Raw genomic sequence first — 16,844 nt, 5'->3', positions numbered from 1 at the left:
TATTTACTATCAAACTTGCCATGATGAAAAACACAGTCCTTTAATAGGGACTGTGCTAAAGCAATGTTTCCACCACTCCCTCTTGTTTCTATCTAAATCATTAATTCATAAATAAACCTTTAGTTTTAGTGCAAATGCCCAACAGTGCTGTGGGGCTTACAGGAGTGGGGGGGTTAAAGTTAAACTGAGTAGAGTGCACCTTTGGGCACCAGGGTCTGAAACTTCTGTGAGTTGCCAATGTCAGGGTCTGGATACCAAGAGGGAACAATTCAAAGGGACTTGGGGAGCAGACTGCACCTACTGTTAACCTGCAAAGTGAAGGAAGTGCTAGCATAGCCCAGGGAAGAGACAGCGATGCCCAATAAAGGGTTCCCTCAGTGATGGGAGTAGCAACAAGGGAACTCTTAGTTCCCAGGGCACTCAGGGCTGTCAGGCAATGTTTGTACACCTTATTGCTTGTAAGATTGTCTTAGAGGTTTCAAAATCAACCTGATTGCCCAATCCCAGACTAGAGAGACCTGGGCATTAACCCTCAGCCCAGAGTAGTGGTAAAAACACAACTGTGTGAAAGTGTTCGGGGCCAATGCAGGGGATGTTGTCATGGTTTTGCTAATATGTGAATGGGGCTGTGTTGATAGTTGCAATGTTTCACGGACACACTACTCCAAGGTGCTGCTGGTGACCCTGAGACAAAACCCAACTGGGTTATCAAGATGTACGGCTGCGTTTATACCACCACACTCTGATAGCGACAAAAACATGATTCTCACACACACAGGTCTACACTTAACAGTTACCTTTCCTAGCTATGGAAAGTAGATTTCCTCCCCATGCTCAGTCTGTTGCAGAACAGGCTAACGTCTGTAAAACCAGATGCCAAACTTCCACAAAAGCTCCTCCCCACATATCCCTCACCAGAGGTGTCCTTCAGTGAATGGACAGAAAGCAGCTTTCCCTACACTGTATTACACCAGGGATGGGCAAAATACAGCCCAGGGGCCAGATTCAGCACACAAAGTATTTTCCTCTGGCATGCCATGACCCTCCTAGATCAAGCCAGAGGAAAAAAAGTGTCCCACTGCCCAGCAGGGTGCTCAAGCAGTCTGCCTGCCTGCAGCAGCCCTGGCACCCCTGCAAGTGGTTGGCTGCTATTAGCAAGTGTGTCTCTGTGTGCCCCTGAGAGGGATGGGGGCAGCAGGTCTTATTCATGCTTCACCTGCCACCAGCACCATCCTCAGAGCTGAAAGGATGGAGCTGTGGGATGAGGGTAGCATGTAGAGACCTGCTATCCCTCCCTGCCAGGGCACCAGCACACACTTAGTGGTATGGAAGCTTTGCGTAACATGGGACCATCACAGCACACAGACTGCCTACCTGCCTGAGCACCCCACAGCGCCACCAGCTGGGGGCCATCTCTGGTAACTGCCAGCCAGCCAGAACCAGAGCCTGTACCTGGCACCCCCTTGCACTCCCTGTCCCAGTCAGGATCCCCACCTGGACCTAAACTCCCTCCCAGACTCTGCACCCCCTCTGGCACACTTGCCCCAGGTCAGAACCCCTCCTGCCCCCAGACTCCCTCCAGACCCCACATCCCTACCATTAATACAATAGAAAAGTGCTGCCTGGAAGAACTTACCAAAATTTGTGGAGTGACCACCCTCCAAAAAGTGTCGCCCCTCCCTGTGTTACACCCATTTCTATTGACAGGCAGGGCAAACCCCTACTAGCTGCAGAGTTTCTTTCCTACCTTTCTAGGCTTTCAGGTGTTAGTCACAGTCTCCAATGACTGTGGCAAGGGTAGCCAAGAGAAACCTGCCTGATTAGGGAGCAACAACAACACCCTTTTGCTTGACTCCATCATCAAAGAGACATCGCCACGTGTGACTAATTGTTAAGGAATAATGTAGGAATTAGCAAGTATCTGGACGTACATCTCACACTGATTACGAGATACTTTGTGTTACTCTTCCTGGATAAACAGCCCGTGAGTTGTGTTAGTGAGTTTGTCAAGCCTTAGGTTAGAGCTGGTTGCAAAGAACCTGGGGAACCTGTGCTAACAACAACGAAGGGTCCTGTGGCACCTTATAGACTAATAAGGTGCCACAGGACCCTTCGTTGCTGTCACAGATCCAGACTAACACGGCTACCCCTCCGATACTTAACACTGTACTAACAAGTCTGTCACACACTCCACTGAATGGACCAGGTCATCACGTGGTGCAAACTCAGCACAACTCCCCTGGCCTAAGCGGAGCCATGCTGGATTTACAATAGCAAATAATGGCTTGAAAGTGTCCTTTTCTGAGCCCAGCCTGTGATATCACCCAGTTCCCCCCCCTACCCCCATCTCCAGCAAAAAGCAGGGCACTTTGCAGCAGCTCAGAGAGCTCACGAGTTGTCAGCACCTCCCGCCACAGGGAACCAATCAGGTGGCATGAAAAATATCCTCACTCCTCTCCCTGACCTCTCTTCTCAGCAATACTTTCCCCTGCCCCACCCCTCTAAAGCTCCCCCTAGGCCATGTTCACCTTTTGAGTGACATCACAGGATCCTTCTTCAGGATGTGGCTGGCAACTAATCCCCCAGGGCCTGCAAATCAGCTGTGCAGAGATTTCCCCACCACACATCTGCTGAGAGGAGGGGAGCATGGGCATAAGGCTACAGTGCAGATTATCAGTGGCTAAATATAGATTCTTGACAACGAAGGAAGGAATTTATCACCAGGTTTCATTCTCAAAGCCCCCTGGGCAGAGGAAGATAAATGAATCGCTGAATTATCACAGTAACAGAGAAGGAGCCGTGCTAGTCTATACACTATCAAAACAAAAAGCAGTCAAATAGCACTTTAAAGGCTAGCAAAACAATTTATTAGGTGAGCTTTCGTGGGACAGACCCACTTCTTCAGACCACAGCCATACCAGTCTGTTCTGTTATGAGTCTGTTCTGGTCTGGCTATGGTCTGAAGAAGCGGGTCTGTCCCTCAAAAGCTCACCTAATAAATTGTTTTGCTAGTCTTTAAAGTGCTACTTGACTGCTTTTTGTTTTGAATTATCACAGCGTCTGGGTCAACAAGGACCTTTGCTGCCATGCACTGAGGTGTTTTAAAAGACCCAACAAAACAAAGCAGCAGAAATGTAGCACTTTAGAGACTAAGAAAATTATTTATTCGGTGATCACTTTGTTAGTTCATGCTCGGGTACCCCTCAGGCGGCCCCACCTGTTATAAAGCAATGATCAGCCTGTGAGAGTGCCGTGTGCTCCCGGTCAGCTGAGTGAGGCTGTTTCCAGTCCCATCTCTTGCTCCCCACAAGGGCAGCAGCTGGAGGCTGAGACACATGGCACCATGTCAGGAGGCCTCCTGCAGCGACGTCGCAGCCCCAGCGGTGGCGTGCCACTCAGCTACACCGGAGCATCATCTCCCAAGTCATATGCAAAGCAGAAGAGCCCGTCACATGTGGTCAGCACAACTACTGTGGCCCAAAGCCCCAGGAGTGTGGCTGCTGGGCTTAGCCACAGCACGCTGGCCCAGTGCTCCTCCAGGTAATTGTATTTTGCCCCCTTCAGTTCTCACTGGTGATTGCACAGAATACGGCGCTCAGCACCTCCACAATTCTCATGTAACTTGCAGAGCCGGGGTGCTAATTAGGGAGGCCGGGGAGAGGGGAGGTTTTTTGCACTTACTTAAAAGATCCAGAGGCAGCAGATCCAGGGCAGCCATGGTCTGAACATTTAAGCAACAGGCCTGCACAAAACCAGGCTGTCTGCTGCAGGTTTTGTGCAGGCTGGGTAGTCGCACCACCACTGAAACATGGCCTAGCTGCCTCTGTCCAAAGAGAGGGGCAGCCACGCCAAATAGCATTGTTCCCTGGCCCGTGGGGAGTCTCTTCCTGCAGGGCAGAGTGAAGGGGAGAGCAGCGAGATCTAGGCGAGACATAACCCAAGAAAGCAGGCACGGTTAACTAGCTGTCATGTTCTAGCTCAACAGCGATGGTGCTTCCCTGGCAGGAGAAAAGACGGGGGTGTGTGATTATAAATGCAAAAACAGCTCCACAGACAGAAGCAGTCACCTCAGGGTAGAGCACAACAGCTGTCTAACTGCACATACCAGCATACAGGGCTTTATTAGAAAACAAAGAGAAGAATTAGCATCAAACTTGGGATCTGATGCGGAAAAAAATTCCCCTCAGGAGCAAGAGCTGGCAGAATGGCTGGGGTGCCTGCCAGTGATCCTGTTTGCCTGGGCAGCACTCAGGAATGATTCAGATGTTGCCCAGCTGACTATCAGAGTGCCCACATCCAGCAGAATATGTTTCTACTGGTCGTACACATCTGCACATGTCTCAGATACATAACATTTATTCCACACATGGATGGAAAAATAGAGAGAACATCAGTGATTGCCACTCTGGTAGCATTTAATCCCTGGCATGTATTGGGAACTAAAATGTTTCACATATCTGTTTACCAAGCAAGATAATCCTGTCTACAGAGCGCAAGGAGGGGGGAAAAAAAGGAAGAAAATCTCCATTTCCCTGAAGAATTCCTTTCTGTCAGCAAAGAAGCAATTAACACAATTATGCTGGGCTTGCTAGGAACCAAAATCACTGAATCAGCAGCTTTCCAGTCCTGTGTCAGAACAGCAAACAAAGTGAAGGTCGAGATAAAAAAGGAAAAAAAAAAAAAACACATCAGAGGGGAGGGAAATTAATAACATGCCTTGGAGAGGAGCAGTCAGCAACCCAGCCAGCCAGACACCAGGACATTCTGCAAGCAAATCACCCCTTTGACAACAAACCAAGCCAGTTTTCCACCTGCTGAGATCAAAATACTGAGCAGTGTCTAAATGGGAGACACCTGACTGCCACCACAACCGTACAGCACACTGAGTTTAGGAAACATGGGAGGAAATCTTGTGGGCAGCTTAACGGCTGCTCTCCATGCAAATGCCTTGTACAAGCAGAGATTCTAGGCCAAGATTTTCCCAAGTGACTATTGATTGTAAGTACAAAGCAAGAGTCACCTTAAAGGGGCCCAAGTCCCAGAAAGTGCTCCTCACCCAAGTAATGAAGACTCCAGTCCTTTAAAACTGGGTCCCAAGTTGGGTACCCCACAAATAAAACATGAAGTACGTACTGGAGGCCAGTTGATGTCAAGGGTTCTTATGCACAAGCTAAAGTGCTTTGCTCAATCTTAGAGCCCTCACAACTCCTCTTCTGTTTACATATTGCTTTGCTCTGGTGGACAAACACAGCTGCTATTCCAGTCTGCTTCTCCCTGAGTGAAGCACTGTTAGACCCAAGGGGTAGGGGGCTTCAGGACAGCTGCCTAAGAGGAGCAGAAGGAGTAGCTTGTCTGTCTACATAGTTCTTGGGGCTGCAGAATTTCCCAGCTGAGCCACCAAGATCAGAGAAAGACATCAGGTCTAATGATGGGGAAAAAAACACAATCGGGAGAGAGAGAGAGAATTCCCTCCAGGGTCCCCCTTCCCTACCCCACATCTGTAACATACACAACAAGCTCTAAGCAGCACAAAACTAGGTTGGCTACAACCTGGAGGATATTGTAGCCTCCTCTTGGCTGGCTTTCACTTCGAAGACCTCCAGCAAGCATGAGGCCTGCTGCATTTGGCTGCCCATGGTGGGCTCCATGAAGGGGACACAGGAAGTGGTAAAATGAAGCTTTTTGTCTGTAAAGCCAAACAAAGAGACAAAGGTGCAGGGAAAATGCAGCAATACCAATCTCACTGCCGAGCAGGGATGGGCACAAGCAAGGTTTTAATGTCACCTCCTCCTATTAAACGCATACCTGACTTCTAGCAAAGGATATATAAAATGCATACGTGGTTTATTCACTGTTTCAGCATAACAGTCACAGGCGGGGAGGGCAGAGGGGGGAAGAAGCATACCAACAATAAGCAGTCCTTGAACATGAGACCATCCCACCTTAAAGTGCCCCCAGGATTTCAAGTACAGTCTCAGTCAACCTTTTGTGACTGGGAGATGGACAATCATGTGTAGGGGTCACAGCAGGAGTCAAGCCCCAGGGTTAACATGGGAGGCAGTAACCACAAACCAGAGCCCTGGGTTAACGGAAGTCAGAAATCAGCAGCTGGAGCTGAAGGTCAGAACTGGGTTTCCTGCATTGCAGCAAGGCACGGCTGGGAACAGGCAGTGGCAGGACCTATTGCAGCCATTGAACTGCTGCTGCAGCTGGAGTAAGAGCAGGTCCTTTGACTCTTCGGCCCAGTCAGGTGTAGCTGATCAGGCAGTCTACAACAAGCCCCCTGTGCTCACTCGACTGTCTGTAAACCAGCTCTGCAGCAAACCTGGACTCCTGACACAACCCAAGTGTCTGAAGCAGCTAATTTTTGCTGGTCATTCAAGGCGGGTTCCTTGTAAGACTGCCCTTTCCTGTGGAAAATGAAAGATACCTGCATGCTCTTAAGATTTTAGTGCAACTCACGTAGATGTAGGTAATGGTGAACCAGCAAACTGGTGAACCTCATCCTTAATGGTTGACCTTTACTGGTTACAGTTATCCAGTAGGGGCTGAACGAGGCCCCCTACTCAGTGCCAGCAGGGGGTTGCTCCAGCCCCATGGGGCAGCTGCCCTGGAGTGCTACCTCCACCCTTAGCAGTACCACAAGCAGGAAAGTGCCAACTGGGCTGGAGCTGCCTGGGTCCCTGGAGCAGGTGGGGGCTCTCCAGCCTAGCCAGAGCAGCCCTGGTCCCCAGCCTGCTGCAGGTGGGGCAGGGGAGCCTCTCCGGCTCCCTCTGCTTTTAATCGGTTAACCAATTCACCAGTAGGTTGGCCTACTGCTTAACCAATTAACTGGGATTTTACATCCCTAAACTCAAGGGGAGTTTGTGGTCATTTGGCCTCTGCCATAACACACACACACACACACACACACCTTATAGCTATATGCATGTGATTTTGATCAGACAAGCAACACTGACTCGTGCAAATCCGGAGCATACTTCCAGCTGGGCAGCCACTGGCAGAATGGCAGTTAAGACATTCAAATTTTAACTGCCAGAAAACAGCTTTGGAGCTCCCACACAGTCAGGGAAAAAAAAAAAAAGGGAGAAGCCGCAATCATTTCACTAGGCTGGGCCTCAGTCAAAGCCACTGTGTATTTTAAGGGCTCTGGATGCATACATAGAGAATTATTAACTCTTCCTGCAAATATGACCTGCCTGATTAATGCGAAACTCCATGGCCGCATGCCTGTGCCATGTGAAACTAACCTCCAGACAATGGGCCTTGGACAAAAATAGACCATCCTAAACAAATGCCTCAGCAGAGCTCTCGTGGCTGTTACCAAACTTTTAAGGACACGTGCAGCAGCAGAAGTGCATCTACCTGCCCTGCAGTTTGCAACCTTCCCTTTTTACACAACAACAGCACATTGTTGCTGGTGGCGAGGTCTGGTACCAAGCACTCGTACAACTCTGGAATCTTGGATTTAGTCATAGACCAGGTGTCACGGGCGGAGCCGAGATAGCATGGCAGGGGGGATGCAGCTCACATGGGCACGGGCACAGCGGTGCTGTGTTCTGTGATTAAGCAGAGTAGTTCAGTCCCAGGTTGGGTCGCCAACCCTTCCCTGCGGACTTGGCTTGCAGGGCAGAGGGCAATTCTAGTGTTTTTCCACTAAACGGGGAATGAAGGTCAAACTGGGAAACAAAGGATTCTTGCCCCACATAAATCCTATTTAAGGGTGGGGATTGAGTTAGTGAGGGTCAGCTCTTCCCTGAACCCCTACTTAAGATGACTGCTAGAAACACTGAAGACTGAACGGGGAAAGAACAGGACCCAGGCTAGAAGAGACTGGCCTTTGAAAGGAGTATCTGGGATTCTAGTCTATGAGCAAAAGAAGTTTGTCCTCAGGAATCGCTGCAATCTGCTTCAGACAACATTTAGGGTGAGAAATTAATATTGGTCCCAGTCTTTAGTGTATTAATTTTAGTTTGTGAGTGTGGTTTATTTTCTCAGTAGCCTACTGCTGCTTATAATCCCTTAAAACCCATTTTTTGTAATTAATAAACTTCATTTTGTTTGCTATCCATCAGTCCATGCTACTCCAAACTGGTGGACAGAAAGCAGTGCATGTCTTCCTCCACATTGAGGGAGGAGGCCCATTTTCATGAGCTTATGCTGTATAGGATTTCTCTGCATTGCAGTTTTAGGGTGACGCTCCAGATGGTTTGTGCACTTAAGGGCTGGCCAAACCCTGCGTCTCCCCACACAAAGCTGATCTCTGCATCTGTGTACTTTTGCAGTGGGGTGTGGCCCTACCTCTGTGTGCACACACCCGCATGCAGTAGAGAGAGCCTGGCACAGCAAGAACAGGGTGAGGGAGCCCAGGTGGATGGAACAGGTGGGCTCAGTGGGCCCTCAGTACATGAGGTGGCACCCATCACATCCTTTATGAATAATTACAGGACTATTGGCTGGTGAGTTATATGGCTCTTTGTATATGTACATTAATTCAGGATTTAATGACTACTTCAGAATAACTTAAAATAACCAGAACTAAAAAGTCATATACATAAAAAAAATAGACCAGACCCTTGGCAGGAGTAAATCAGCATGGCTCCACTAAAGACAATGAGCTGTGCTGTTTAATCAGACCCTGTATGTCACGTGGAGCTGATGAATCAAAGAGAGTTGGTCAAGGGACCTTGGAGCTTTTCAGCTGTAGGTCCCTAGTTCAGATTGTTAGTTAAGCACCGTGTCCTGACACATGACAGTCATGTGCTGACTCATGTGAAACAGGGATCCAATTCCCAGGAGACAGACGTCCACACTGCGGAAATCCCTACCATAAATGGCTTCCTTCTCAGCACGTCAGAGAGGTCAAGAACTGCACAGCTATCCTCTGGGTTGCAGCAGAAACCTTAGCAAAACAAGCTGTAATGGCTGAATGGATATGGGACTCCAGACTTTGTGGCTGTTAAGTTGGCACCTTTCACTGGCACTGAATTCACACAAAACTGTGAAATGATGCCTGTTTCACTAACTCATGACCTTTATATGCAGGTGAAGTAGCAAATGCCAGAACTCATTCCTACACCCCAATTGCCAAGTATCTCCAAACAACTCAAAACCCACAGGATTGCAAAGTCACAGGCTGGTGCTAAGCTTGGAGTCTGGAGCCACCCAATCATCAAGAGCGTGGGCAGAGCAGAGTAGTGTCCAACAGGAGGCTGAGAAGGAGGGCCCATCCCAGCAGCTAGGTGACCACTCCAGTAGCTGGTGCAGATGCTTACTGTGGAAATTCTGGCTACATAAACCCTGGCTGAGATATGGTCCTATTTTTGGAAACATCAATAAAGTCCCCCAGGGAGGTGCTCTTTGCTTTCACTTCTATACGCAGCATCTTTGGCCTGCATGCTTGTGCAGGCTGAGCCAGTCCTAGGGAACCCAGGACCTGGCTCAGAGCTGTTCCAGCCCTGCCACTGGGGCAAGCAACCCACTCACCCATCTTTGGAGAGATGATACCGGAAGAAGTCATTGGCCGCTAGCTTGATGGCCTTTTCTGGGGTCACTAGGGTCAGGTTCACTGCAGCCCCTAGGAAAGAAAGGAAACATGGGAGCAGCAGGAAAGTTATCAGAAGTGCACTGGATAAGTTTAGTGCAGTTTCTCAGCCATTTTTTAAATAAAATACCCCTTTCTGTTTGGAAGAAAAAAAAAAAAAGTATCCCCAGACTTCTCACATGTACCCAAAAGGTTATGCATTCTACCAGTTGAGAAACATGGTCCAAAGGTAATCTGAGGTTTTGAAACAAATGCCATTCAACCTTTCCAGGTTATGGTACCCTTTTCAGGAGTCAGATTTGTTTTGCAAACGACCCAGTTACACCTCACTTAAAAATACTCTCCTACAAAATCATGCAAAAAATATCACTGAAGACTACTGCTGAGAACTTGCTGACTTTCTACCATCTTATTATCAAATAAATGAATTGGAATAGAAACAATGCACTTACATTTCAGCATGAGGCATATGAAGCAGTAGAAAGAAGTCACTGCCTGAGTGAACTTATAGATTGTAGGGACTTCACTAATGTTTTTTTATGTAGCCTGTTGTAAAACTAGCAAATATCTAGATGAGCTGATGTACCCCCTGGAAGACCTCAGTGTGCCCCCAGTTGAGAAACACTGCTTTAGTGTATGTCAAAAGCAGGCTAACAACAAAAGTGTGTGTGTGGGGGGGCGATATTTCAAAAATGCCCAAGGAATTGAGACAAATTCCACGAAAGTCGGTGAGTGGGATTTTAGTGTCTAACACACTGGGCTCTTTTGAAAACCTCCCCTGAAGTGTCTCAGTTCCATTTGAAGCAAGTTTTTTTATCATTCCCATTGCATTAGTACACCCACCTCTCACACTCTAATTCAAACCCCACTGAAGTCAAAGGAAAGACCCCACTGATTTCAGCTGGCTTTGGATCAGGCCCCCAAAGAGGAAGGAGGAGTTTTATTATTCCTGCAGGCAGCCTGCCAATGCTGCTTCCCAGTTGGGAAGCATCAAATCCCCACCTCACGCTGCCCATACAAGGCTGACACACTGAATTTGCCTTTTGGTCAGGTAACATAAAGGCAAGAGGCTGTGAAAGGCTCAGGGTCTGATCCAAAGCCCACGGGAGTAATAGGAGGCTCTTTGCAGACTTCAGTGGCTTTGGATGGGGCCCTCCACCTGATGATGGCACAGCTCTTTTATTGACCTCAATGTCATCCTTCCAGCAGCATCCCAACCGGCTGCTTCGGATAGTGCTTCACTTCTTGTCAGTCACACATCACTTCAGAGCCCTGAGCCCAGTTCCAATCAGAGCAAGGGGACTTCAGCCTTCTGCACCGGCATGTAAACAGCGCTTCACACCCACTAGGCTTTTAAGTACTCTATTATTGAGAGTAACAAAGGGCAAATCCCAGTATTGTGGCTGCCACAATGAATGGCCTGCCCTACTCTGCCCTCAGACCGACAGCCCTGCAAACTAGTGTTAGAGAAACACAGGGGCACCCTCACAGGACTTAAGTCACCCTGAGGAAATAATAGTTGCTGCTTCCCTGGCCTGAGCAAAAAGTTGTCATTTTTGGTTTGTTAACAAGAACTAGGGGTCACCAAATGAAATTAATGGGTAGCAGGTTGAAACTAGTAAAAGGACGTTTTCTTCGACCAGTACACAGCAGGCCTGTGGAACTCCTTGCCAGAGGATGGTGTGAAGACCACAACTTCAACAGGGTTCAAAAAGAGCTAGATAAATTCATGGAGGTTGGGTCCATCAATGGCTATTTGCCAGGATGAGTAGGAATGGGGTCCCTACCGTCTGTTTGTCAGAGGCTGGAAATGGATGACAGGAGAGAGACCCCGCTTTGATGATTACACGTTCTGTTGACTTCCTCTGGGGCATCTTCCATTGGCCGCTGTTGGAAGACAGGATACTGGGCGAGACGGACCTTTGGTCTGACGCAGTGTAGCCATTCCCATGTTGCTTCAGAGCACTGAACTTTCTAGAGACCTTTGTGTCAGAAGGGACTTCCAAACAGCCATGTTGTCTGCTCCCATCCTGCACTGGCAGGATCAATCCCTAAGCTCCCACAAGAGAGGGCATCTGGTTTAGACCATTTGGCCCTGGCTCCTATGGAGCATGGGAAATATCTTGGTCATCCACAAAGCACTTTACTCAGTGAAGCCCTGTGTCCCTGTGAGAAAGTGTTACCTACATTTTAGGGATGCAGGCATCCAGGCAGAAAAGGTTAAGACCTACGTTTTCAAAAGAATCCACTGATCTCAGGAGCCTAACCTGGCATGCCTCCTGCTTTTCATAGGTAATGAGCACCAGAAACTCAGCCAGAGTCAATAAGAGATGCTGGTGCTCAGCACCTCCAAAAGTGGGGACCCGTGTTTCTCAAGGTAGGCACCCAACAACATATTGCAGAACCACAAAAGCACCTGCTAATTTGAAACACAGAGGCCCTACAGGACTTGCTCAAAGCCAGAGAGACAGAGAATCAGTGTCAGAGGTGGGATCATGTTCTTTGCTCAGATAACACCTCTTTCCACATTGTGAAAAGACTTCCCTGTAAGCAGAGAGCCTTCCCTGGTCCCTGTCAGATAGGACAGGCATATGAGGCTCTCTCTCTAGCTACCATACGTCAAAGCTAACCGGCAAAATCTTACACAGCTTTCTAATAAAAGACTGACAGAGCAATCTGTTCACATCAATGAGCCATCATTAGGTGGCAGCAACATATACAAGTGGATTATTCAGTAGATCCTTTGCTGGGTCACACTCTCTTACTGGGACTCTTGTGACATTCTAGCTAGCCCAGAGCTTGGTTTGGTTCCACTTAATAAAAAGACTTATGTTCTTCCTTAAGGGACAAACAATGAGAAGTCCTGCAGCGCCTCATAGATTAACAGATTTTTTGGGAGCATAAGATTTTGTGGACAAATACCCACTTCATCAGATGCATTGGGGTGAGTGGGTAGTCAATAACCACAGACTCAAGTCTGTGGTGACACATACCTCACCCACCATCACTGTCACACGAACATTTTCTGTTGGATTTCCTTAGTGCCATTCCCCAGAGTAGTTAGGCAGCAAGTTCACAAGGCCTGGAGCTGTGCATCTAGGAAATTTCCTGCTCCAGGTCCCATGCTGGGAGAAATCCAACCACACTAAAAGGTGGGAAATGGAAGAGCACTGATAAATGTGGAAGTAACAAACTAATGATGGAAACTTCAGAGAAGCATGATCTCCCAATCTCAAATAAGTTGGAAAAAGAAACCCCTGCTACATGTACGAGTTGATAGACCCGGGATTTCTGCTAAATCTTGGATATTTTCAGCAAAGCTGCTTAACAGAGCATAGATAATCCCTGTCCTCAGTAATCCACAAGAGCTCCCAAATCACCCCATGGGGAAGAAACTGATGCCCACAGTAACTTCTAGAGCACCTAAATGTAACACCCTCCCCTCCCCTCCCTTCCCCTACCCCAAATATTTTGCACATCCTGAACACTAGATGTTTCAGTGTATGATTTCTTTCTAATCTAAATTCTCTTGTAAGAGCTCTCCATGGACTATAAATAAAGACCTAGGGTCCCTAATAGTATGCCTGCACTGTACTCTGAGCCTGGGTCTGTGTGACCTGTGATTGCAAACCCATTCTTGTCAAGCTCACCTTTCAGCATCTACACTGAGTTTCTATGCCCAGACTCAGACATGTGTACAGACAAGCCACTCCAGGGATTAGTTCATGGGGTTGTGTGGAGCAACTCGAGAGCAAAGGATTGGGAGGCAGGATAAACTGCTAACCGTTACAAACAAGTCTTAAAAGAGGTGGGAATCTCGTAAACTGCAAGAGGCAATGAGGAGTAACTGCCCGAGTAATAAATCTTTCGGGTGGGCCTTCCAGTTACAAAATCCTCCACACCTTGTTATAAAATATAGTTTATAATAAAATTCTCTATATCTGCAGCAAAGTGGTACAAGGATCAAATTGTCACTGAAGATTTTTTTTTTAAATAAAACCTGATCAAAGATCAATCAGAAATATACTAGTCCTGAAAAATGTGTGTGTCAGCCCTAAGAGTATCTGCCAGAGTTAATAATTAGTACTATAAAATCATTGAACAGCTGAGATTCCCCCACTGTTCTTAATGCCCACATGACCATGACTCAGTAGTTATATACCCCCTGCGTTAGGAGCACGGAGAAGAGAAATGAAATTGAGCAGGAGCTCTGTAAATCCAGCTCAGCTTTCACACCAGCAATATCATCTGGGGAGGCATGTTACACTGGAGAGGCCTTGCTTCGGAGTCAGTTTGCAGATGTGATATGAATGAAAGAAGGTGAGAGATTGTGGGTGCAGTAAGAGATCTGGAGAACTTCCAGAAAGGAGAATGAAGGATAAAAAGATAAACTCAGACCAAAATGGTACTGCAGAACAAATACAGGGTGTGGAGCTGGGGAACCAAAGAAGTCAGAAGAGAATGGGTGTTGGACACACATGCACACCTTTGCTGCATTCTTCCTGGGAAGGCAGAGGGTGCACAAGATAAAAACAGCCACCCAGACTATAAATAGCATTCATTAAGGCCAAGTTTTTGGACATGACCTCAACAGCCTGGAATAGTTCTGGCAGGTATCGTGTGAGCCCAGGGACCACACGGACGGGATTCTTAGCACACGGCTGTCCAGTTTGCATGTCAAGGACTAAAGCACTATGGTCATGCTTTGACTGCACACAGCTTGGTACAGTGAAAGCATCATGCTCAAAATACAAAATGATTCAGGAACAGAGCAGGCTGGAAGGGGCTGTTTCACACCGTTAGCTCCTTGGCACCCACAAGATGATCAGACTAACTTCCAGAAATTCTACTGGGACCCAAAGAGGGCAGCAGGGACCCAGCCCTGACATGGCTGTAGTATGTGCCCTGTTTGTATAGCTGGACTGAAGCAATGTTTAAGTTAACTAAGCCACTTGTCAGAGCCCTCTTTCAGTCGTTTCCACTCAGGCAGAATTCACTCCCTAACAGAAGCAGAGCCGAGGTCCCAGCTGCATCACCATGCTCCATTCTTGGCCACACTTCTCCCATTCAAACCACTAGCACAGAGGAAGCTGCACGCACTTCACAACATCACTGGGGACCAAGAGCATGGCTAGCAGTGGATGAATAAAGATTTGACCTTGGGGCAAGTTTGGATCAGTCTGTTTCCGCATGCTTTGGGCAGGATTGAGAGCACTTCTGCATGTTTTTACATCTGATAAGAGACACAACTTTGGTAGCTGGGGATCCAGTTAGCTCGGACATCGTCCCTTTGCTGCAATGTATTTACTGCCAAGGACAAAAACCACCCTAAAAAACCAGCACTTGGAGATGTGAATGTCATTTGCTTTGAGTTATTTCTTTAAGATCAAACTTGTTAAGATTCCGTTACATTAACAGCTTCAAAGTCACCATTGCAAACAGCCAATCCATAACCAGAATCCACCCACTGCCCCCTTCTCCTCCCATCAACAACCTGGTCCAGACAATGGCTGCTCTCAGCAACCAATCAGCAGTCCCCATAATACCAAACCGCAGTACTCCTGTTGCCCTGGTAACCTAACAAAGAACTGGCAAGATACAGCACAAAGAAGCCACAAAAATCAAATCTCTGGAGTCCCAGTAAAAAAAGGGAGTATGGATTCATTTAATCAAGTAATCCCTGTACCTTTTCTTTATCTGTACCTGTGAACAGATACCGTGATTGCAAATGTTTCGGAGGTATTTATACAGAACCATATTCTTGCAGCTAGATACAACAGATAAAAATTTAAAGCCAGACAGGACAACCAGGTCATCTCATCCGAGATCCTGTATATCACAGACCCGCCCCCCCCACAACACAGAGACTGGTAAAAGGATATGGAGCTTTTCACCCTTAGATCAGTGGCTCAGATCACAACCAGCATTTGAATAAAGTATAACAAGATACAGTAGACTAAGCTATTATATGCCATCCCAGAGAACAGAAGGGGCCAAGGTGCACCCACGTCCAAGACAATGTGCAATGACAAGAACTGACAGAGATATCCAGGTAATCCCAGCAACTGACCTGCATGTCACGCTGCAGAGGATGGTTAAAAAAAATAAAATTAAAAAAAAAGAAATCCACAGTCAGTGTTCCTCAAATGCAACCCGATAGAGTGCCCACAGCCGCCCACACTGGGCATCATCTGTTTCTATTGGTGGTGCACACAAAAACAAGAGCTTAGGAAGGGCTACCAACCCACCTGTTTCTCAGCATGAACCAACCTCTGTTTGTGGGAGGTACAAGGAATTTTCCCAGTGGGTATGTTACCCCATAACTCCATGCACCTTGCACTGAACTGGACGAAGCAGGGGTCTAGCCAGCCTGGCAATACCCATCTTTCTGTGTATTAAGCCCTCGGTTTGTAGGTGAGGCTTGTTCAAGGTTTTTAACTGGCTCAGGGCACCCCAATCCATCTCTCCACAGACAGAGGAAAGTAGCTTAGTTTTCGTTTCCCTGACAGTCAGCACAGCGTTTCAGGCTAGGATGAATGAGTCACATGCTGCACTTCTGCTCTGCCTCTACCTCTTACCTCTGTACATGCCGAAGTAACCTTCTGACCGGATTGTCTTAATGAGGCAGTCAGACCTGCAAATGAGACAGTGATAAAACCTCAGGAGTTCAAAGGCTGAGAGCAAAGAATCTAATCAAAGTCATTTTCGTTTGCAGTTTGTCAGCTGAAGTCCAAGCAGAAAGGAGACCAGCACCATTCTGACAGCCCCAGTAGAACTCTCACCCAGGGACTTTGAATTACTGGCTCATCCTGTATACGAAACATTTGGACGATGTGTGTGAATGACCCACTCTGCTCCAGGAAGGGAAATACAGAGCTGAGTTTGAAAACTGAAGTTTTGCACAGCACCCTACCCTGCCTGGGGACTGTAAGTAACTCATGCACAGGAGGCGAAGATGTTTTTACATCAGTGGTAAATTACTGCAGAGGGCCCAATCCAGTGCCTAATGGAGTCAGTGGAACAAATCCCATTGTCTACAGTGGATTTTGGATCAGACCCACATGCATTTATTAATTTCAGTTTCCGGCTTTCCAAGCAAAAACGTACGTACGTATGTATGTATGTCCGTGTGTGTGTGTGTGTGTGTGTGTGTGTGTGTGTGTGTGTGTGTGTGTGTGTGTGTGTGTGTGTGTGTGTGTGTGTGTGTGTGTGTGTGAGAGAGAGAGAGAGAGAGAGAGAGAGAGAGAGATCTAAACCCCTCATAGCCTTCCTGTAAGAACACCACAGTGTCTCCTCCTGC

General features: G+C 47.5%; 1 protein-coding gene across 4 annotated transcripts in view; it reads right to left on the bottom strand.

Moving 5' to 3' along the window:
• SLC25A22 (solute carrier family 25 member 22) overlaps positions 1 to 16,844 on the bottom strand; it is an 85,341-nt gene that overhangs the window by 20,189 nt on the left and 48,308 nt on the right. For 2 of the 4 annotated variants that reach the window (XR_012646040.1, XM_074997866.1), the window contains exons 4-5: positions 16,123 to 16,178; positions 9,487 to 9,577 (exon numbers count right to left, since the gene is read on the bottom strand). Coding sequence is in view for 2 of the 4 variants with exons in the window: in XM_074997866.1 (XP_074853967.1) it covers positions 9,487 to 9,577; positions 16,123 to 16,178 (147 nt within the window). In the remaining 2 variants the exon portion in view is untranslated. Of the gene's footprint in view, positions 1 to 2,528; positions 2,595 to 9,486; positions 9,578 to 16,122; positions 16,179 to 16,844 lie in introns of those variants that run through there. The other 2 variants (XM_074997867.1, XM_074997868.1) reach the window with 2 other exon arrangements.

Source organism: Carettochelys insculpta, chromosome 6 (genome assembly GCF_033958435.1).
Source record: "Carettochelys insculpta isolate YL-2023 chromosome 6, ASM3395843v1, whole genome shotgun sequence".
Taxonomy (NCBI): Eukaryota; Metazoa; Chordata; order Testudines; family Carettochelyidae; genus Carettochelys; species Carettochelys insculpta.
This window is presented reverse-complemented; position numbering and strand designations above follow the sequence as displayed.